This window comes from Rhea pennata, chromosome Z, assembly GCF_028389875.1.
Source record: "Rhea pennata isolate bPtePen1 chromosome Z, bPtePen1.pri, whole genome shotgun sequence".
Taxonomy (NCBI): domain Eukaryota; kingdom Metazoa; phylum Chordata; class Aves; order Rheiformes; family Rheidae; genus Rhea; species Rhea pennata.
Genome location: NC_084702.1, coordinates 28805464 through 28828552, shown reverse-complemented (window position 1 = coordinate 28828552; position 23089 = coordinate 28805464). Strand labels below are relative to the sequence as shown.

At 39.3% G+C, this 23089-nt stretch overlaps 2 protein-coding genes across 9 annotated transcripts; one reads left to right on the top strand and one right to left on the bottom strand.

Annotated features, from left to right (window-relative positions):
• Positions 1 to 388: 388 nt before the first annotated feature.
• RMI1 (RecQ mediated genome instability 1) lies at positions 389 to 4748 on the bottom strand. Its single transcript, XM_062600585.1, has 2 exons — positions 4337 to 4748; positions 389 to 3193 (listed from the first exon to the last, which is right to left on the bottom strand). The coding sequence occupies exon 2, from the start codon at positions 3163 to 3165 to the stop codon at positions 1294 to 1296; it is 1872 nt and encodes a 623-aa protein (XP_062456569.1). The 5' UTR covers positions 3166 to 3193; positions 4337 to 4748; the 3' UTR covers positions 389 to 1293.
• HNRNPK (heterogeneous nuclear ribonucleoprotein K) lies at positions 4525 to 22769 on the top strand. 8 transcript variants are annotated; one of them, XM_062600589.1, is made up of 17 exons: positions 4529 to 4643; positions 7271 to 7350; positions 7455 to 7533; positions 8335 to 8444; positions 9811 to 9867; positions 11332 to 11375; positions 12279 to 12351; positions 12917 to 13030; positions 14071 to 14199; positions 14714 to 15021; positions 15361 to 15415; positions 16959 to 17021; positions 18754 to 18804; positions 20695 to 20716; positions 20794 to 20876; positions 21289 to 21458; positions 22307 to 22769. In XM_062600589.1, the coding sequence occupies exons 3-17, from the start codon at positions 7485 to 7487 to the stop codon at positions 22335 to 22337; spliced, it is 1359 nt and encodes a 452-aa protein (XP_062456573.1). In that variant the 5' UTR covers positions 4529 to 4643; positions 7271 to 7350; positions 7455 to 7484; the 3' UTR covers positions 22338 to 22769. The 8 variants fall into 8 exon arrangements, with proteins under 8 accessions (XP_062456578.1, XP_062456573.1, XP_062456574.1 ...); XM_062600590.1 differs by having other exon boundaries at positions 4530 to 4643; positions 8347 to 8444; positions 22246 to 22769; XM_062600586.1 differs by having other exon boundaries at positions 4530 to 4643; positions 22246 to 22769.
• Positions 22770 to 23089: the final 320 nt, after the last annotated feature.

The window sequence follows — 23089 nt, the reverse complement described above, 5'->3', positions numbered from 1 at the left end:
ATATGCCTTACAAAGCTTTCTCACTCACCCCCAGCATTTTTACCTTACTTAAATTAACTTTAGTTTTTCCCTAAATCATTTGGAGTCTCAAAGGGTGTCTCCCATTTGGGAGGCTGGGGCAGGGCTGAGCAAGAGGTGATAATGACAAGCTCTTACAACAGGTTCCAAAGGCCTAGCAGCTATTATTTATTTAGAGAAGAAAGAAGCCACCAGTCCAACTGGAAAAATCCCTCTTTCAGTAACCCATCTTACATTCTTAGCAAGTCATATCAGTGTTGCACAGAATTCTCTTGCCATTCATCCTCCTCCCTAGACAAGATTTTGAATTCTATTTTCAAAAAAACAAAGTAGAGAGTAAAGAAAGAAGAAACAAGCAATACATTTCTGGTATTTTTAAACACAATAAAGTATATATTTTCCTTTGATAGGGGCTAACAACTTCCATCACAGTTTTCATTTAAACTTCAATCAGCTTTCTTAAAAATATATTCTAAAAGCAGAAATTAAAAGACCCCACAAACTTAAGGCCAATGTACATGTACAAGATATATGATGCACATCAAGTACACAACTACACTGTGAAGAGACTAGACTAGTAAATAATATGACCTAATTAATAAGGTTAATTATTAGCTTTAACAAGACAAAGATGCCCCATGTAATCTTTTATTAATGGAAAAGAATGATTATTTTAAAATATTTTGATTTTTTTTTAAAACAAGTACATAGATCTTTATCCCATTGAAGTATACAATGTTTTTTCCTCACCTGAATTTTCAGAGTAAGGTGATCCTTCACTTCAGGTTCCTGAACACTAATTATGCATATAAATTTTCAAGTTGGCACACTCAGAAGTGACTTTGCATCTAAACAATAATTCTTTGTTTAATGGCTTTCCTCTGAGAAGAGGCTGGCAGTCTCTAATAACTACATTTTAAAAAAACAGGTTAGTAACCATCCAGTGCAAGGATAAGCTATTCTTAGCTATTCTTTATTATCCATTTCCTGACAAAATTTGCTACTCCAAATCAGCAGTCAGGAACATGGAAAATTTTGTAGAATAAAAGTGATATATGAATTTCTTAAGTCAAACATGTTTGAAGTTTATTTAAATATGCTCACCATAAGAAACAAACTACTACATTCCCCCTCCCCATCTTCTCCTCCTCTCACTCTTCCACTATTTTTCCTCAAGAGAGAAAAATCACTGAACTTTAAATTTTAACAGTCCCTTGGGGAAGATCTTGACTGAAATGCTCCTAATCCACACTCTACAGTTTTCACACATTATTCCTATAAACGTTTCTTCAATTGTTCTAGATGCTTTGCATCAGTATCCTGTAGAATTAATACAGTGGCTTTAGACCGAAAAGGATTAAACTCTATAGTCATCAAACAACAGAGATCTATTAGGTGTCTTTGACATTTTTCTAAACCTTCCTTAAGCTTTGCATGTGAAGTAGGATCTTTTTTCAATACATTCATTTCAGGTACTGAAAATCCAATCAAACTTGTCAGAATATCATCAGCAAAATCTACTTCTAGATAAGCTGAACCATCAGAAATTTTTGCTTTTATACCCCAGGACCCATTGCTGCTTGTGAGCTTTCCAGTAAGAGTTACAATAAAACATTTGACTTTCAGAATTGTAACAATTTCTGGTTTTTTTGCAAGGAGAACAGAAATGTAAGTGAAAGGTGGAGAAAATAAATCAAGATCTTGCACCCCTACTACTTTGCAAGGAAAGGTTTGTATAGAATGTTTCTGCTGATCTGCCTCTAGGCCTGTTTTTGAGAAACATACTGGTTCACTGTTTAGCAGACTGCTGTCAGAAGTGTTCTCGGATTTTTGCCTGCTCTCAGATCGATCTTTATCACTGCGCCCTTCTTTGGCAGCATTATTCAAAGAAAAATCTGCAGAACTTCTGGTCTGGTGAATACTATTATGCTGTGAAGAATTACTTGTACTATTTTCGTCTCCAGTAAATACTCTTCTTCCAAAAGTCTTTTGGTTGCTGGTAACTTCTACAGGTTTATCTCTCTCATTCTTGTCATCTGTATCATAAATGCCATTCAAAGATGAATCACATGATCTTGTAGATCTATATGGAAGTCTCTCAGTAGCTAAACCTACGTTTCTGTTCCCGACAACCGGTGGCACTTCTTCCAGCTCTCTTTGGATCTCTTCTTCCAGAAGCAAGTCATCTTCCAAAGGAAAGTCATTTAAAAAGGCATCGGCATAGTCTACAGGATGTGAAATTTGTTCATCTGAATGAGGAAAAGAACTTATAAAATCTTCTTGCAAAACATTTCCATTGTGTGAACTTGAGGTTGTGCTAAAATTATTGTTTCTACTGCAATACCCACTCTCTAAAGGTGTTCCATTGTTTAAAGTAAATTCATTATTTTCCTCAAGACTGGCTAAAAGCTCTTCATCTGAGGGGCCCAGAACTTGCCCTAATTCATCTGCAGGCCTTGGAACAACTTGTTCACGCTCAGTTTGTCCAAAAGGATTAGGGTTCTCAGCTTCTCCAATCAATCTAGCAAGGACTCTTTCCTGACTATACTCCTCTAGAAGAGCATCCACTTCACCACCCAACAATTTTACATTTTCTGGTTTAAGCAAAAGGACTCCGAGACGATATGCAACATTACCCTGTACAGTGATTTTTGTTCCTGGAGGAAGATTAGTATGGAGGACAGGAACTGGTTGATATTCCATGCCTTGAATTTGATGCACCCCATCAGTTAGCTGCAGCATCAGCATTCGAGTAGGCTTTGCTTCCCAGGGTTTTTGGAATGCCTGAGTATTGGCTGTTACTTCTTCATTTACTGTACTTTTTCCTCTTAGCTTCTGCAACTGGGAATATGCTGGTTGGCTTACATCAACTAGAGAATCAATCTGGACTGAGTAAAAGCCAGACAATTCTCCTTTGGGGGCATCCAAGATGCACTCAGGCAAAATTGGATACTCTAAATCTCTTAGATCTGTAAGAAGCCATTGCTCAAACACCTGCCTGTTAACCTGAGCTTGACTTAAGTTACTACCACTATTTTCTTCCTGGATCCAATTAATACATGCTTCCAGCCATGTCATAGGAACTTTAATATGCCATGTGGATGAAAGCCAAGTTTCCACTCTTGCTGAAATGTTTGATGTAGACATTTTCTTTTCAGTTAAAAAAGTGAATTCCCTAGAAGAAAACCCAAAAATATATATTTACTCTTCTGACAATTGATAAAGTTATGATATGCTTCTCACTGGCGTTACACAGAAATTTGCTCCCAATTCAGCTCAGTCATTCTAAGAGTAACAATGTAGAAGCAAATCTGTAGCATTGAAATGATAAACATGTATTTCCAATATTTAAACAAGTAAACTCTAGTCAGCATAAACAGCCTATGCAGTTTTCTTACTGCAGAGTATCAGGAAAGTACTGACACTTCTACAAGCAAACCTTCTTGATGGCTTCACCTTTTCTGTTGATTTAATTGGGAGTATACAAGGGAAATTATTTTTCTGTGGTTGGAGAGAGGAAAAAAAAATCTGCCCTTAACAGATTTTTTTTTTGGGGGGGGGGAAGGATTCTGTGGGTGTTGCTGTGAACAGTAACTCTACTTTGGAAATTGACATTTTAAATTATTCTTCTACCTCATTAGCACTGCTATGAATAGAAATGGGAGGCCTCATTTACAGTACAAACAACTTGGGGCATTGTAAGCATTTGTACTACAAAGGTGATTTTTATATGGGAACTGGATGAAAGCTTTAGGATCAACAAGAGAAGGTCAGCCTGAAATATCAGTGTTATCTGGAGACCCAATTCGGCCTCTGACTGCAGTACTAAGAAACTTCAGCACTCGTTGCCTCAGGAACATCAGTGGTTGCTGTTAGGTCTGGCCTGCTGTTAAGTTTTAGAGTGACTAAGCACGTTTAAGGTGTATATGCTTGGAATTTGATTATCCTCTTAAGATGAAAGGCCAGAGCACCTCAGGGAGCTCGATTTCTCTGTAAAACCACACCAAAAAAGAATACTTAAGAAACACAAGGCTTGCCTTCTGCCATTAAAACCTGCAGGTAAGGGGGGGGGGATGCCTTTCCTTAAAGTTCTCCCAAATGCTGTTCTTTTTTTTTAAAAAAAAAAAATAACTGCACAATTTCTTCGGGGTGAAGTAACGCTTCCTGCTCATCAACGCAGCCCGTCCCGCCGCTGCTGCCCAGGTGGTTTCCCGCCGGGGGCGCGGCCGGACACCGCCCCGCGGGCCCCCGCCCCTCCCAGGGGACGAGTGACGGCCCCCCCCCCGCCCCGCCAGCGGCCGAGCCGCCCCGCACTTACCCCTGCGGCCGCGACCGCGCAGCCCCGCTCCCATCACCGGCGGTTGGGCTGGGAGGGGGGGGAAGGTGCCTCCCGCGCGCAGCCCCCCCGCCACCCCCGCGCGCCCCAACGGCCAATGGGAGGCGCGGAGCAACGCGCGCCTTAAAGTCTCGCGAGAGCTCCGCCCCGCGGCGCTAGGCAGCCAGCGCGAGGCGGAGTTTTCGCAGACGCCATTTTCTCTTCCCGCGACCGAAGCCGCTCTCGCTCCCCTTTGCCGGCTCCTGTCGTTGCCGCCGCCGCCGCCCTCCTCGCGGCTCCCTCCTGGCAGGTAGAAGAGACGCGCGGGCGGGCCCGGGCGGTGCGCCGCGCCGCGCATCGCGCCCCGCTGGTCCCGTCGCGGTGCTCGGGCCTGGCCGGCCGCGGCCCGCACGGAGGGCGGGGCAGAGTGGGGTCCGCCCCCCGCCCTGATGGGCAGCTCCCTCAGCTAATGGGGCGGCGGCGGGTCCGCTCCGGGGGGAGGCGGCCGGGCCAATCGGCGGGGGCGCTGGCAGCGGTGCGCGGCGGGGGTGGGGGCGCTGCCCTTTCTCTCGCAGACGCGGCGGGGCCGGCGGCGGGCGCAGGTGAGCGCGGCCGCGAGGACACGCCGGCGGCGAGGGAGGGGGCGTCGTGCGGGGGGAGGGGAGGGGACGGGGCGGGCGGGGGGAGGCCTGGGCGCTGTGGCGGCCGACTCGGCCACTGCTGGGGGGCACCGGCCCGCCGGGAGCCGCTGCGGCCCGTGGCGCCCGCGGGCCCTCGTGGAGACAGTGGCGGGGCCGAGGCCTTTTCTCTCTCCTTCCGGCGAGGCGGCGGCGGAATCGGGTAGGTGTGGGCGCCTCAGCTGCCAGCGCCACCTCCCTAGCCAGTGCTGCGCACCTGGGGCAGCCTGCGGGCCGGAGCGGCGCCGCCCGCGCTGAAGGGGGGCGGTGGGTTTCGCTGCCTGGCGGCGGCCCGGGCAGCGCGGCGGAGGCGGCTGCGCGCGTTGGACGGAGGAGTGGCGGGCCGTGCCTGGGTGTGCGGGCCGCGGGGAATTATGGCCGGCGGAGGGTGGGCGCTGGGGGCCGCGGCCTGTGCGGAGGCCGAACCGGGAGGCGCCGCGTCGGGGCCTTTGGGCGGCGCGGCGACGGAGCCCGCGGGGCGGCAGGACCGTTTCGCTCCGCCTGCCGCGCCCGGGCTCCCGGACGAGGGCTGCTGGGGCCGCCTTTGTGTCTGCCCGGGCGGAGGGGGGTACGTCTCCTTGTGACCGCGTGGTGTTGGCGGCTTTTCCGCTCCCGGCTCCGCCCAGCAGCGGGCGGGCGCCATTACAGCGGCCGCCATTTCTGCTGGCCGCCGCCGGGAAGGCACGGCTGCGGGTTATGTAACGGCGCTTCCCCCACGCCGCGGGGCGCCGCCGCGCCGGGCGGCTGCGGCGAGGCCGCGCGAGGGGCCGGGCCTGCAGTGGGGGCACGGGACCCCTGCGCCGCTGAGGGAGCGGAGCGGGGACCGCGCCGACGTCTCCCAGTCTTTTACTCGAGCTTGTGGGAGTTGGTGCCGCGTTGCTCCTTCCGTGGCCGCTTTAGCCTTCCGGGGTTTTTGAAACCATTGCGTTAGCCAGCCCCGCAGAGTCGATGTACACAGCAGAGCGCATTAACTAACGGAGAGCACCTTCAATTCCTATGACTAAGGGGTATTTGAAGGGGCGTGAGCGTGATACAGTGTATTCTGTTTCTTCCCCCTCAGCTCCAAGCTTATTGGGAGAGTCAGAGATGGAATAACCACGGTCTGAAAGGGCTAGACCTTTGAACCTTGTGCGATCTCCCTGCTTCCCCCCTGAAATACGGTTTTGGCAACGTCTGAGACTTAGCTACGCTTAAAGCAGATCGTTTCTGTTAGCTCCCGTCGGGTATCTGGAAATACCAGTGTGTGCTGGGAAGGCAGTCACACTGCAGCGTCTGGTTGTGGGAGAGTGCGTGCCTACCGGCAGTGGCTTCTGTTAGCATGCACAAGCAGAGCAACTGTTAATTAACAGCTGGTTCAGAGAATATTTAAAAAAACTTAATGTATCTTATTTTTGTTCTTGAATTTGCAAGCAAGTTTTCACCTTTTGTTTAGGCCTTGGAACTTAAGGCAATAAAATTCAAAGTTGAGGAGGAGCCTGTCATTCTTTGGCTGTATTGTCTGTAGAAAATGTGTGTTTGAAGAGAATAATAGGCCAAATTGTTTCTTCTGCCGGGAATTCTAATGTGACTTAGAAGTGTTCTCAGATGGACTTAAAAATTACGAGTAATTTTTACAAATTCACAAATTCACTCTTTCACAAAATCAGAGGAAAGTTCAGATGCTTTTGAGATTCTTGGTGCGTCTGTGGAGAGAATTATATGTAATTCCACTCCAGTATTTTCAGCAGGATTTTTCTAAAAGATGCTTGTGTGTAATTTTTGTTCACCTATTATGATTGAATGGAGGTGCGCTAAAATGTCTATTAGTAAGTTGATAAAGAATTTGTAAAATTAGTGCTGATGGTTATCACACTTTTTTAGTCTAAATTGTTTAAACAATTGGAGCAGATTAAAACAGTGCTCCTAAAAAAAAAATAAAAAAAATAAAAAAAAAAAAAGGAAATCCAAAACATGCTTTATGTAACATACTGTAATAGGAACTGTGTACTTGCTCACTTTAAATATCATTTTCGATAAATGTGAATGTATGAAGCTAGCAAATAACTGTAAACCAAGTTGTGTAGAATAATTCAGGTTGTAGTTTTTTATCTGCAAGTTTGACTGTTATTTCTCTTCTTAGTCATGTGTTTGGCCTTGCTATGCTTTATCTTTTATAAAGAAAAGCTTTGCAGCAAGAGCTCAGGACAAATCCCGTTCTGCTATAGTGAGAGTCAGAGCTGTAAATGAACAGAGCCACAATTGATCTATGCTGTTTTTCCAGGCTCCTGAAGCAATAGGCTGTTGGGTTTTGATCCCGCCCAGAAACACTTGAGTTTTGCTCTGCAAGGATATATAATACCGGTAAGTTCTAGAAGCAGACATTTCTTTTTGCTGTTTCCTTTTACTACAATGCAGAGTTTGCCTTTTCACAAAATACATGTACTAGCTTTTTTATTCTGCAACAGGTTTTATCTGCCACCCAAGAATAAAAGGTAATGGAGACTGAACAACAGGAGGAGACTTTTACCAACACAGAGACAAATGGTAAATTTTTTAAATGACTATTTCATTTTGGAATGACCATTTGATATCTTAATGCTTCTAAATATTTTTAATGCTTTAACTGCATCAGATACGCTTGTATCAGCAGCAGTTTTGCATTTTGCATATAGTCTTGCAATTTTTAATTATCCCATGTGGTTATACATCCTTTTGTATCATGAATACATAATTTTTCTTTGGGGATACTTTAGATATGCCATAAGTAGCTTGAAGTTACAGCTAAGGGTTTGAAAATGTTTGATAGCTAAATATTCAGTACCTGTTTGGACAGTGTCATCATGGAAAAATACTGTTAGGCATGCTGTATTCTGTTTTATGTATTGTGGTTATTACACTACAGGTGTGGATATATGTAAAATAGCTCTAAATACTCACTTCTTTTAAGAGCCTAAAGGATGTAATTAGTGGAGAAGTAAAGGCATTGGTATTAAGTTTATTCGTGCCAGCTTTTTGAATACTGTGTTGAAATGAAGCTTTTCTATTATTTCACCAGTATTTCAGTATTGGAAGAACTACTTTCGAGCTTTTTTGGTTCGAACATTTTTTTCCAATTGTAAGTTGTAGAAGAAATACCGCCTAGGTGATGTTTTTAAATGAGTTTTCAATAACTAATATAGGTTGAAGTAAAAAAGCTGTATTACAGCATCTCAGAGTGAATGTCAAAACTTAGTTTTGGGCTAATAGGAAAGAGTGCTTTATTAGAAGTACAATACATAAGCTTCACATACATTCCATTTTGTTAAAACTTAGAAAGTTAAAAAAATGTTTGTTTCCCCACTATGGACCTGTCTACAGGCAAACGTCCTGCGGAAGATATGGAAGAAGAGCAGGCCTTCAAAAGATCTCGAAATACAGATGAGATGGTTGAATTACGCATCCTGCTTCAGAGTAAAGTATGTCTTTTTATATCACCCTGTTACTGCTTAGGGTTTTTTTTTTTTTTTAAGACAGTGGTGACACACCTGAAAACGCATTTTATGTTTACAAACAGCATTTGCTTTTTTTAATGTAACATATTAAGAATAATTATTTGTGGATTAATGGTAGCAGTGTCTTGCCAACGGCATTGTGTTAAATTATTTTTTTTTCAAGGATAAGTCTTTAATGGACTATGGGACTTTACAATTTAAAAAATCTTGCTTAAAACAGAGCAGTAGAGATGATAACCTGTTTCTCATAGTTTTGAGAAGATTGTTATTTTGAGGGGAACGACTATATTAGTCTCTGGAAGCAAGCAATTTAGAGAATGATCAGCTAATGATTGTAAATTGAATGTGAGAATTAAGATGAATTTTTCAGGATCTTAATAATTCTTCTGACATGTAAGTCGATTTGTAAGTATCAACTGAAAGAAAAGTGGGAGTAACACTTAAGGGGTTGCAATAGCTTCATAGACTAGTTCAAATTATCACTAGAAAGTATTTATAATTGTTGGTGATGAACTTGATTCTACTGCATCGAAAGTCATTCAGTCTTTTGTGTTGGGACAAGGAGTGTTACCTTAACTCTGCATGGTATTTCTGACCTATATTCACATCATGTGGAATGTTGCAAGACGTTCATGTGCTGTTAGAATCATGTATGAACTGCCATAGTAGAATAAAAGCCATAGTAACACGCAGTCCTTGAAATAACTTAGTAAAAATGCAGTTATATGGTTACAGTTCTTGAATATCTAGCAGTTTGTTCGTGTTGATTTTGTAGACGTGAGGTTAGTGACTGTTTATATTGGCCTTAACCTTCTCGGACTGTACCGGTCTGTGCAGTCAGTTGAGATGCATAGCTATAATCCAGAAGCAATGCTTGAAATTATCAAGAAGTATCCAGAGTGGGAAAATGAAGTTTGCACACATTTTGAAACAAAAAAAAGTGGTAAATCATTCACTTACACAGCCTGTGAAATCCCAGAAGATACGTTTTCCAAAGTCATATTCCAACTATGAGATTGTTTTAACACAGACAGAATTGCCTAGCAACTTAAATTTGGAATTAAAACTATATAAGTTGCAAAACTGAATATATTTTTCTCTTTCCTGTGTTGAGTGGTAAGAGCTGTGTTAGCCTTTTTTTCCAGTGACAAAGTATGTCAGTTTATTATTAATCTAATATGAACCTTTCACAAGCAACACACTTCCTCTCCCCCTGGCACAATGCATTGCAGGGGGTAATGCAGAAAGAAATGCATCATTCTTAGTTTTCAGTTCAGAAGCATAGACTACCATGTTGGCATAATGTTAACTTCTGAAAACTGTTTTTCAGAATGCTGGAGCAGTGATTGGAAAAGGTGGCAAAAATATTAAGGCACTTCGTACAGACGTGAGTATATATGAGTTTGAACTAATTTAACACCAATTCTTTCAGAGCACTACATTGAAAACTTGATTGCGTGCATTTCTAGAAATTGAGGAATTCAATTCTAGGCATCAATAGTCTAGTTACAAGCCATTTTTAATGATTGTTAGAATAGATAACTTAGTTTTTCAGTTTGTATTTTAATTAAACCCCAGCTTGAGTCATGTAGGAGGAGAGGTTTATATTAAACCTCTTTGCTTTCTAAAAGGATTCCATTAAATTACACACTTCAAGTGAGTTAACATCTTAATTAGAAATATTGATACAGCTTAAAACCCTTAATTGTACCATTTCCCACGTGTGTGAATCTATTACAGTACTACTGAAACCATTGCAGGTGGCTGGCTTAAACCAGTAATAAGAGAAATTCTTTTAACTTCCTTAAAAAACAAACAAAACTGTCCATCTGTTCTTTCTTCAACAGCTTGCACATGAAGCACAAAAACATTAATGTTAAGGTTGCATGATTTAAATATGGGTATAGTACAGTAAAGATACGTTTATTCTATTAGTTGGAAGCATTTCTAAATGGTCATGACTTATTTACATATTCACACTTTATAGTGGGTTGACTCTTGTGATTAGACACATGTTCAGCGTTAATGTTATGTATTTATAAAACTTGGCAGTGCTTCTTAAATTCCATTTGTTTACACTCCTGTACTTAACATCAGCTACGATTTCAGCAATTTTTCAAGCAGTAATCTGTTCAACACAATATTTGGTAATATATCATTACACAATCGGTTCCAACTGAGTTCATAAACTATAGCAACCAGAATTGAGGATTAAGATGAAATAGTTAGGAATCATACGTACACTCACTCACTTCGGCAACTAGTGTTTTCGTCTTTTTTTTTTTTTTTTTTTTAAGTAAATAAATAAATCACTTAAGTCCAGATATTTTAGACTGTTCTGGAACTTTCCCGATTTGCCCAAGGCTTTTGTCATATGGATCTCGACAGGTTTTGTGTCTACCCTCATGAGCCAGCCTGCTACTGAAACATCGTATGTTAAAAGTAAAAAGTAGTTTAGTTAGATCAAGTAACTCACTTTTAAGGTCCATACTGTTAAGCCACAGTCGATGTAGCAATCCGTTATTGTGTTAGTCTTCAGAACAACTTAAGCTTGTTTCATTAATTGAGAGTAATGAGTATAGTTTGTATTAAATTAAAATTTATTGCTTTTCCCCCTTTTCCCTCTCCTTGTTTTTTTGGCCATATATCTCCGTTGCCCATGTACTGGATCGACTTGCCCCTGCGTTGCCCACCATGACGTTGGCCCATCCGCCCCTGAACGCCCATGTGAAAACCCTGGTTGGCTATGCCCAAAAATGTGCTCGTTGCCAAACGGGTACCATACTTGACAACTTCCGATTGAATACCCATGCCCAATGCCAACATCCACGAACGCCAATGACCAATGCAGTACAATGCCAGTGTTTCAGTCCCAGACAGCAGTGGCCCCGAGCGGTATGTCCCAACAGTTTATGCCTCACTGCCTGATTAGAAAGAGAGAAATGTATTTTATTACCTGCCTTTTATATAATTAAATAGTATCCCCTTATAGACGGTGTATTGTTTTTTCAAGTTTTCTGTCTTATTTTCCCCATTAAGTCTTTTTGTCACTGAACTTTTACGTGAGTTGCCCACCCAAACAATCCACTAATTTTATTTCAATGGAAGGAGCACAGCTTCAAGTGTTGCATATTCGCTGCATTGTAAATCAAATTGTTTCAAAATAGTCTCTCGCTCTGTCTTTGTGGCCCACCTTGCTCCCCCCAACATTGCCTGTTCATAATTTTCTGATGAAATGCTAACTCTCTGGTTCACTTTACTTCACTTCTCATTTGTGTTGTTTTTTTTTTGTCTTGCATTTGTATTTGTTTTCTTGCGGAGCCCATTAGTAATCTAATTTCTAACTGGTCTCATAACCTTACTCCAAATATAATGTTCACCACTCGCATATCCCCACTTTTTCTACGAGAAGGTGTGCCAGTTTTACCAATGTAATAGCGAGGGTATCCTAAATTAGTGGTGGCGGGGAACATGAATATTCACTTCTACTTTCAGTTATGCGTCAATTTCTTGCCCACTTAATCTGAGCCCTTCCAAAGCCCATTCTCTCTTTCTCTTTCTCTCTCTGCAAGATCTACCTAATCTTAAAGTTATCATGCATATATATTGGGCATAAACAAAGATGCATGTGTTGTAAATTCATTTAACAGGCTTACTTTAAATGGGGAATATTAATTGTAAGTTCTTTTGTGTAGTAAATCTTGTTAGATTTTTGTGCATGATTATGAACACAAAACTTACTTCTTCTTCTTCTTTTCTACCTTCTGCGTATTATCTGGCACTTATGGCCTTTGACAGCATCTTGAGTATAAGTGCAGATATAGAGACAATTGGAGAAATCTTGAAGAAGATTATCCCTACTTTAGAAGAGGTATGTCTTTTAGGTTTGTTTTTTCTTCATTGGTACAACTTTAGCCTTTAAAACAAAATGATTATATACTATTTTATTCTATCAGAAAATAAAAACAGCCTGTTCTTTAAAAAAGACCTGAAACACTCAAACTATTTTGGCGTTCTGTTTTTTGTAGGGGATGGTGACAGTCTCTGCGTACTAAATCAGTGTTTAGAATCGTGTCCTCCCTTTTAAAATAACCCGTCTCCTGACTTTTTGGGGCCCAACTTTGATGTAGCTGTACTTTAATCTTGCCTTGTATGCTGCCTTGGCTTTGTTTAAAAGAAAAAGTGTGTTGCACTATTTGATAACTTTCTATACAAATTTAAGAAGGCACACTGTGTGATGAAAGAAGGAAAGCTAATCTGACATTACTTCACTTTGGGGCAAGGTGCATAAGTAGTTGTGATTCTGTCTTAGTAAATACAGAATTACAGTTCAGCGACAAATTAGGTCCATAGCATGGTGTTTGGGGAAGAAAAAAACAGTATTTTAAATATTTTCTGGGAATAATAGTCTTTGTTTACATGACTCTTACTTACAGTATCAACACTACAAAGGCAGTGACTTCGACTGTGAATTAAGACTTCTAATTCACCAAAGTCTGGCAGGAGGAATTATTGGTGTCAAGGGTGCTAAAATCAAAGAACTCAGAGAGGTACTGTTTCCTATTCTTTTTAGATATGACTTCTGATGTACGAACAGCTTAGTGTTTTGTGTTCATAAGCAGTAAGGGTTGGTATCTTCTGTAAAGTAATTCCTTACAACATACTTCATACCTGGTTTTTCTGTACTGATAAAATCTGTGGGTTACATATTACAACTTTCTTGCAAGCCCTCAGAAATAAAGTGTCTGTTTGTGATAGAGGACTTTGCACCAAGTTTTTAAACACGTGAGCAGTAGAGCAATCTGTATAAAGAAAAGATTTTATTTCATTTAATGAGAACAGCATTCATCACTTTTTTGGAATGAATTATGGGGTAGACCAGGTATATTGGTGTGAAAGACATGCAAAACAGTTTAGAGTGGTCGTATCTCCATGAACTAAGATGATAATGTTCGATCTTTTTATAATGCAGAATATTCAAAAATTTTTTCCACTTTGAGAATGATTATTTTCTATCAGTGGAAGAATAAGGTTATATTCTAAAAAGCGAGTGGTCTTCATGAATCTGGAGAGTTGTGTTGTCGTTTCCCTGGCATTGTGTCAAGGCAATTTCAGATCAATTTAGGTGTAAGCTGTATTTTTGTGCGGATTGCGGAGGTAAAATGATTAGGCATAATCCTAGCAACATCACTGTTTTGCCTCCAGAGTATGTTTTTACAGTGTACGCAGTATAACACACCTTGGAAGCTCACAGGCTCACAATGGATATGTTGTTCTTTTGCTAATACTTAATTGAATGACAGTATAGATGAGCCAAAAATGAAAGATAAGAAATTAAGTTTCTCCTTTTTACTAGCATTTCATACAAAATGATGTCATTGTAGATCTTTAAAAGATAGTCTGCTAAACTTAACTTTCTTGTTAGAGCTCAGGAGCAAACATACAGTTAAAATGACTGAGTTGAATAGGGTAGTTTTGATTTTTTAAAAACATGATTTTAATGTCTATTACCCTTTTTGTTTTCAGTAAGTTTATAATAAAGTCGTTTAAAATACTTGTATTTGAAAATCTTGAGCTTTTTCTTCCATAGAACACTCAGACTACCATTAAGCTCTTCCAAGAGTGTTGTCCTCATTCCACTGACAGAGTGGTGCTTATTGGAGGAAAACCAGATAGAGTTGTGGAATGTATCAAGATTATCTTGGATCTTATCTCTGAGGTAACGTGTGTTAAATAGGTTTATTCTATTTTTTCAATGGCCTTCATGAAAGTTAAGGGATGATTTGGATGGAAAATCCTGTCTTTTCATGTGTATTTTGAATTTGGTACCTCTTACTTCTGCGTAACAAGGTGCTGGACAATTATCTGCCATTCTTTGTTTTGAATTTGGGATGCACATTACAGGAGAGGGAAGCTTTGGTACAAGTAAGCCATTATTTGTGCTTTGCATATTGTTAAGATACGAAATAAAAGTTGGAGAAGAAGGGATGCAAATTTAAGTCCTATTGATCAGTAACAGCAGGTTCGTTATCATAGTGAAAATCATAGGAAGCATATCAGCTTTTTTTTTTTCTGGATAAAATGATAGCCTTTCTAGATAGCGGGGTTAAATAAAGAGTCATAACATTTTCCAGAATATATAGTTTCATATTTATGTTTAATATTGATTAAAACAGGCTAACTGTTAACAGTCAGTGCTAACTCAGGCAGGGTTTTTGTTTTGATTGTTTTAGTCTCCAATTAAAGGACGGGCCCAGCCTTACGATCCCAATTTCTATGATGAAACGTATGACTATGGTGGCTTCACAATGATGTTTGATGATAGAAGGGGACGTCCTGTAGGCTTTCCAATGCGTGGAAGAGGAGGTTTTGATCGAATGCCTCCTGGTCGTGGTGGACGACCTATGCCTCCATCAAGAAGAGACTATGATGATATGAGCCCTCGCAGAGGACCTCCACCACCTCCCCCAGGTCGTGGAGGCAGAGGTGGCAGCAGAGCTCGTAATCTTCCTCTTCCTCCTCCACCACCTCCTCGTGGCGGGTGAGTTGTTGTATGAATACATTGTGCAAAACTCAAATAGAATTTGTTGAATCATGTTTGTATTTCACACTTTCATGTTGGTAGGGATTATGCAGGATCAAGTGTTTATTGCACCAGCCTATTTCGGAAAGTATTTTAATTGAATTATTTGCTGTACTGTAGCAGTCTACTAGTACTTAGAGTTGGTAGTTCTTTTTTTTTTTTTTTTTGTAATGCCATTTCAAACTTGGATAAAGTAGTCAGAATTTCTGAGTTTTATGTATGTCATGAATATGAAAATTTGGAGTATACAAACCAGTTTACAACACAAGTGACATGCTGCTGCTTTTCTCATTTTAGAGATCTTATGTCTTACGACCGAAGGGGCAGACCTGGAGACCGTTATGATGGCATGGTAGGAATTGAAAATTCAAATTATTTTATTTAGTGAACACAGTTAGGACTTTCTGAAGAAACTTGAGTCCATGTATTTAAATAAGGGGCATGTGTGCACCTGATAGAATTTGGTGTTATCAAAGTGTTTTGTCCATACAGATGATCTTTCCTGATGAGGAATGTTTGGAGTGTGAAGAGTCACTTGGGGCATAAAGAGTATGTGGGGTGCAATCTGCTCCAGTGTCTGTCTTTTCCTCCTACCATGAACGGTGGTATAGAAAGTTAGCTATGCTCTACCTTGTAGATTTAATTATACTGACCTTTTAGGTTGGGGGGAGGGGAGGGGTTGTTTTAATGATGTCAGAAATAGGAATTGGGAGAAAATAAATCAAAAGAATCTTCTCTTAAATTCTTTGTTAGGAAACTTGACTAGTATCTTTGTAGATCTCCAGTTGGTCTGGCAGATTATTGCTTTTTCAAACCAGTTGTTGAAATCTTTTTGCCAATTTCTGTGTTTGCAAAAAAAAAAAAAAAAAAAAGTGATTCCAGATGTTTTGGAAATCAGTGATCAGGGCCACTGATAAGTTGGTGGAATTGGATATACTGAATAATGTCAATGCTAACTGCTGCAGAAGAAACAAATTTCATAAGATACGGAAGCTTTAAAGGTAGTCTTCCATTGTACACTCTGAAATGCTTTTTTCTAGTAGTCACCTGCTGTTGTACTAGACTCCTTTTTCTTGGGAATAGAAATCATAGGCATTAAGGAGTTAAAGATCTGGAGTAACAATCTTTGTTTCTCCTCTGACTGTTTGGCACTTTACTAAAAATGACAGATGAGACGATATTTTTTTGTGGATGGAAGAGGAAGGGATGGAGAGGAGCTGTGAACTGGACTACCTAAACAAGCTTTACGCTTTGCCTCCGTCTGGGAGGAAAACTTACTGGAAGTAGGTATTAAAGGAATGTCAAAATTGGGGCACCAGAAGCTTGTCAGAAATATTGAAAGACTTAAAATTTCTAATTTTTGGGGGACTCTGTCCAACCTGACTTGTATCAGGTTGATCTTGGCTTTCTTGACATGAGTTTCTGCAAGTATGTAAATTATCATTGCCCGTTTCTCTGTTCCAATATGCAATTTTTTCTTGTTGCAGTGGAATTGCTCTTCATTTTTGATAACACTGTAACAGAATTTCATAGCCTATCTAAACTGAGGACTGCTTCGCAACATAGATTGCATTTAATGTCTAGTTTTAGGTAGCCATAATCCCAGCATCCTTAGTTATAGAAGCAGATGAGAAGTTCTCTTAGGGATTGTGAGGCTGAAACTGTTAAGTGTGATGCCAGAAACATAAAGTCTTCCAATGCTGGCATTCGTTTCATATAGAAAACATTCTCTAGCAAAACATACAATATGTGTGAAAGGCTGATTTCAAAGAGTAGGAACGCATATTTTATGTAGGTGTTTTGAAAAAAACAAGATTTTGTTCAGACCAAGATCGAGATCTTAGATACTGAACATACAAAAATCCGCACTTACTGCTAGTTCTCCTTTCCACTAGAGGCAGAAAGATTCGGTAGTTCAAGACTGGATGCTGAACCTTGAATTTTCTGGAATTTCTGAGGTATTGACAGTGTGGTAAATGTTAAGATGGGAAGAAAAATTTTGAATTGAAAAAAAAAATCACCTTATCCTTATAATGTCCCCCACATAACAAAATAGTTGTCTCTTAGTCTGGTTTACAGTTGTACCTGGGCACTACTAGTTAAAAGAGTTCACTTGGTTTATAATCTCTTTTCTGAAGCTGTTTCCTAAAGGAGAGGCATTTGTTGTTTCTCTATTACGGAACTATATGTTTAAGGCTGTAACAACTCTAGATCAAATGCCTGTGAACCATAAAAGATATTTTGATAGTTGAGGAAACCTGATTGTGTGTATTCCTGCTGTTTCTAAATACCTGTTGGCATAGGCGTGTTCAGATATATAAACACAAATATATAAAGTGGACAAGCATAAAAAGCCATTTATCCTTTTTTTTTTTTTTAAAAAGGTCAATTCTTAGAGTTTCCAAAGTATTTTTAAATCTGAGTTGAGAAGTAAATTAGAATGTCTGTTCAAGGTGGAGTATATATCCAGACTTCTAATTTTTCTTCGCTTATTCAAATGCTTCCCAGTTCTTGATACTTCTAACATATTCTTACATACGTGCACCTTTATGTATGTGTATAAACACTTCAACAGAGGTATGCACATTAAGAATACTGAATGTATTTTGTATTTAAGTGATCTGACATTTAAAAAGTATGTAAGAAACTAGTAAAGGAAAAACATTTGTCAACTCCTATGTTTGAGTTTAAATACAGGAAAAAATTAACAAAACTTCACTCTTCTAGGTTAGTGCCTCAAAAATGAGGGAAAGTTTTAACAAGAACTTGCTGCTGTCAGTTTGGGTGGCATATGTCTTTCATTAAATTTAAAAGTTAATGCAGTTCTTGTTTACTGTATTTTTTGCCCTATTCAGCCAGTGTTTCATTTGGTTTCCATGTTAGGTGCGAGTAATAGCAAGCACAAATGAGTCTGTAGAGTACCAGTGAACTTCTATATTTTAGTGTGCTGTTCATGTTCTGTCTTACACATTTATTTTTTAATCCTGCATAGATTTTTGGATTCATAGTAACTTAAAGTGGATTCTCCAAATTATATGTTTATATTGTCTGTGGACTTTACAGCACTTGTTTTAGAGTTGTGAAGGAAACATTCTAAATACCACTTTTTAAAATTACATTGTTAACATAATTAATTGTGGGTTGCTAGCTAGTTCTTTGCTGCATGAGGTGTATGGAAGTGAATTAATAAAAATATGGTAACCTGTGTCCTTCCTACTGGACCTGCTGTTGATACAGAGATAATGATTTGTTTTAGTCTTTCGAAGTGCTCTTAAAAAAAAAAAAAGCTTGAGAAATAAAAGATTTTAATACCTATAGGTAATACCTTTTGGTAAATGGTATTTTTGTAGCACTTAAGGTCTTTGGAGAAAAAAATCTATTAAAACTTTGCCCTACCCTTGTTTGTCTGGCAGTCTTTGCAAGAGGAAAATCTGTTTACACTACAGAAAGAGGGAAGAAATTAATCAGTTAGTGTACTCCTACAGTGAAAGTAGAAGTGAACAAACCTTGTCACTGGTCTGAGTTAAATACTTTTTGAGTCTCTGTAGTGGATTAGGTGTTAAGGAAAATATTTTTATATTCCTGTATGTATGTGTTTGCTTGCAATGCAAAGTTACTTGTAAACCTCCTTGAGATGAACTTAATTTGGATTCATTTCCTCTTTTTCTCATGTCATGTTGTGCCTGGAAGATGATGCAGTGTCATGTGGATGCCTGTGATGACATGCAGCCGCCAGAATTGGTGAGTGTGTTCATGCTTTTATTTGGCTACTTTAATAGTTGATTTTGAGAAAATAACTTACTTGAATTGGTTTAGTAATAACTAGAATTGCCTGAGCTTGAGTTTAGTGAGTGGCAGCTTGCAGCTATTGAAAATCCATAAGGCTGTTCTTCTGATGCAGAGTATTGGCAGTTTATATCCTAACAGTGTGTCCTATGTTACAGAAGGAGCAGCATAGCCAGAAGAGAGGAGCTTTTCTGTTGTATTGCTTTATGTACCCCATTTTACTGTTCTAAGTTGTAACTGTCATAACCTTTCTTTTTCAATAGCAGTGGTGCTGTGTGTGCATTTGGGATATCTATTTTGTGTTAACTTCATGTTGTGTTTTCTCGTGTTACAAACAAGGAACTTTAAAAATAGGTCTTTGCTTATAGTTGAGGATAAACTATTCTGCATTACTTATCTCTATTTTAAACTATTGCATTTAATTGTACTGATTTGTGATCATCAAATTCGTTACTCCTAAGGGGTCTTAGGAAGGAAAGTTTGAAGGGAGTAGTCAAATGTTTATGCTATGTAGACGATGAAGTGCTGCCGAATATTCAACATCGGTTCTTAGCTTACATAAACACTGCAGCTGTAATTACTTCAGTCATCTACTGTCAAATTCATTTGCTATTCTGTAGTCTGGGGAGTAGAGCCGTGAAATAAAAGAAAGAAATGTTCATTAAAACAGATAAGCCCCAAAAAGAAACCCCATGCAAAACATCAGCAGAAGTAATTGTGTCTTTTTATAAAATGTGCACCTCTGATCAGCCTCTGAATTAAGTCCTAAGCAGTGGCCTTCATTCTCCTGTATTTTGCACTCCAGTACATGTTCTATTATGCTGTATTACAATCTCTATTGCTAAGCAACATGATTACACAATATAGGTTGCTTAGAAACAGATAATCAGCTGAACACTCTAGTCTGAATAGCTTCCATTTTGATGTTGTTGCAAAAAGGTAAAAGGTGGTTTAGGTTGTGAGGGGGAGGGAGAGTTGGTCTATTACAGTCTCTGAGACAGGTAATTCACACAAGGTTCTGCATTCTGAAGTTCAGTGATTTTGTTTAAGTTGACTTCTGGAAAAGTGTGCACATTTATTTTCCACTTCCATAAGAAGGTAAAAAAAACCCAGAGTTTTGTACATTTAGAAGGCATTAAAACAAATTAAGCACTTGATAACAATTACCAGTCTACAAATTCTAGAAATAAAAGCAGTTAGGAGTGCTGCATTTCAGTGATTTGGATTTGGTGTTCAGTAGTTTTAGCAGAATGGCAGTAATGTATGTCATGATTGTCCCTTGCACAAAGGAGGATTGTAGCATAATCTTTATGGAGAGATCAGTTACTAAGGTATTTTTGGAATTGAATTGGTTTTTCATCAAGATACAGATGAAGTAGAAGTGTTGACAATTTATGGAGCAATCCTTCTGACCCCGGAAACTGAGGTTTCCGTATCTCCTAAGCTATACGGGATGTATTAATAAAGCTGAACTCAGATCTTTGCATGTTAGCTATTGGAAGGTCAGCAGTAGGCCAGTGTCAAGAACTGTCTACTACCAGTAGGGTAATCTGATACGCTGGTATGGCTGGATCCTTAATATTATTTGATGCTGTATTCTTAGAAGTTTTAACAGGACAGGATAAGAGGTGTAAGAGATTTCTCCATCGCTACCACCACCACCTTTGTCCTCTCCCCTCAGAATGCCTTTGACACTTCTGTATTTATAGTAAGGTGGTTTGGAGGTAGGGATATTTGCCTAAAACAGACTCAAAGGTAACAGTGTGGTGCTTAAGATGAAAACATGTTAATGAAGCATGGCTATTTGCTATTTAAGGGATTTTTGTTTCTCTCTTTCTCTTATAGTTTGAGGGTGGCTCTGGATATGGTAAGTTTTCATACAGAATTTTTACATGCACTTTGTTATTTAGTCACTGAAGGGCTTGATGCATACGTTTAAATCAGACTATTCTTATGCAGGGGGCCGTGGTTCATACGGAGATCTTGGTGGACCCATCATCACAACACAAGTAACGATTCCCAAAGATGTAAGTTGATTTTGCTTACAATCAGCCTTTGCTCAGACTGTATAAGTAAATCGTAATAATTTTGGGTGCTTGACAAGTACTTCTAACATAAAATAAGTATTTCTAAATTGCCCAAGGTCTACTCTTCAGCATGTTCGTTTTGTGACTTCAGTGACACGCTGAACAATTGCATTAATTGTTATTATTGAATAATAGAAATGGTCTATGTAGCTGCTTTTGTGCAAATGAGCAGCTTGTTCTTCCAACCTTGTATTGCCTATGTTTATCAATAAATATTGCAGAGGTTGTTTTTTGGCTGTTTCCATTGAAATTCTTAAATTCATGGAAGCTAGTTGAACACTACTGTGACATCTGTAACTGCTTTTACAGAGAAAGTTGCATCAAAAAATGAATGCTTTGTTTTGTCCCCTAGTTGGCTGGATCTATTATTGGAAAGGGAGGCCAGAGAATCAAACAAATACGTCATGAGTCAGGAGCTTCGATCAAAATTGATGAACCATTAGAAGGTTCAGAAGATCGGATAATAACTATTACGGGAACACAGGACCAGATACAAAATGCACAGTATTTACTGCAGAACAGGCAAGTTGAAGCTTAATGCTGTCCTTAGTATCAAATTTAAACAGGCTTTTTTCCCTACTACATTCTAAAGCTCTTCTCTGTGATGTAGCTTCTAGAAGGCAGGTTTTAAGTAACTATTTGAACCTAACTTCTCCAGTTGGTAGTTCTGCCTTGATTCTCTTCTGTTCTCCATTCAAACTAAAATGAAGACACCCTCAAAACTAATCTTACTGGAAGACACCTTAACAGAGAGCAGTCCTCTCATTTCTCTGGTGAAAACTGCTGCAAAAAACTACTTGTAATAAATTACATAGAGCCTGTAGAAAATATAGAAGATTTCAGTGGATGTTGGTCTAGTTCTGTGTGGAAGACTAGTGATTTTGTTGTTTTTAGATAACTAAATTGACAACAAATCACAGTCTGCCATATGGCACAGGCCATGCCTCTACAGGACAAGTTGAAATCGATTGGTGCTGTTAATGCAGCATTTCACACCTTGCTGGCATTACTTTTTGTCTTTTCTGCCAAATATTAACAACTTCAGATCTATTTTGCTTAATTTTGCTTTATTAACATGTTGGCTATCATAGCAATTTTTAATGTCTAACTTGAATGTTTGGCTTTAGACTACTAATACTTGAATGTGTTTAAAATCATCCTATAATTATTAGCCATTATCTTTAAAAATTAATTACTCCTAAACGTTTTAGGAGTTCATAATTTAATCTTTAAGAATGTCATTGTGAATATTGATGCAAGATGTATGGTCAATCATTCTAATACATGCTTTTTTCTTTTTCTTTTATAGTGTGAAGCAGTATGCAGATGTTGAAGGATTCTAATGCAAGATTATTTTTTCTTTTTTATAGTGTGAAGCAGTATTCTGGAAAGTTTTTCTAAGACTAGTGAAGAACTGAAGGAGTCCTGCACCCTTTTTTTTTTTTTTATCTGCTTCTGTTTAAAAAGCCAACATTCCTCTGCTTCATAGGTGTTCTGCATTTGAGGTGTAGTGGAATCTTTGCTGTCCACCAGATGTAATGTTTTAGTTCTTACAAATATTTGGGGGGAGGGAAAGGGCGCGCGAGACTAACATTGAAATTTTGAAACAGCAGCAGAGAGAGTGGATTTTATTTTTATTCATTGTTGGTGGTAAATTGTAATGTTTTCTGTAACTATTGTGAACACCTTGCTTTATGTACACTGTATTTTTTTTGAAGGGGGGAGAATACTGGTAGTCCATGTGTCCCTGGCATCCTTTAAGAGCAGTGTGCAGAATGTAATGCTCTTTTGTAAGAAACGTTTTATGATTTTTAAATAAATTTAGTGAACCTATTCTTGGTGGTCATTATTTTTAGATATGCATAAGGTGATATCTAAAATATATACCCTCCTCCTCCCCCCCTTCCCAAGAAGATGCATAAATGAAAGTTGCTGTTAAGCTTGCTCTTCTGCTTATTTGACATAGACAGAGTTAAGTGTTCTTGGTAAATTAAAGAAACAGTGTGAAAACAATAGCTCAGCTTTGCTATTTGGCAAAAAGCAAAAATACGCAAATGTTGTGTAAAATTTGATTTTTTTGCAAATGTTCGGCCCTCTTTGCAGTACATATATATATTGGTGACAGTATATAAATAAAATATTTAAAAAATGTG

Coding starts and splice junctions, on each gene's coding strand:
- RMI1 (XM_062600585.1), bottom strand. CDS start 3,165: ATGTCTACATCAAACATTTCAGCAAGAGTGGAAACTTGGCTTTCATCC.
- HNRNPK (XM_062600586.1), top strand. CDS start 7,485: ATGGAGACTGAACAACAGGAGGAGACTTTTACCAACACAGAGACAAAT. Junction 8,445..9,810: donor GCATCCTGCTTCAGAGTAAA/GTATGTCTTTTT, acceptor ACTGTTTTTCAG/AATGCTGGAGCAGTGATTGG. Junction 12,352..12,916: donor TTATCCCTACTTTAGAAGAG/GTATGTCTTTTA, acceptor TCTTACTTACAG/TATCAACACTACAAAGGCAG.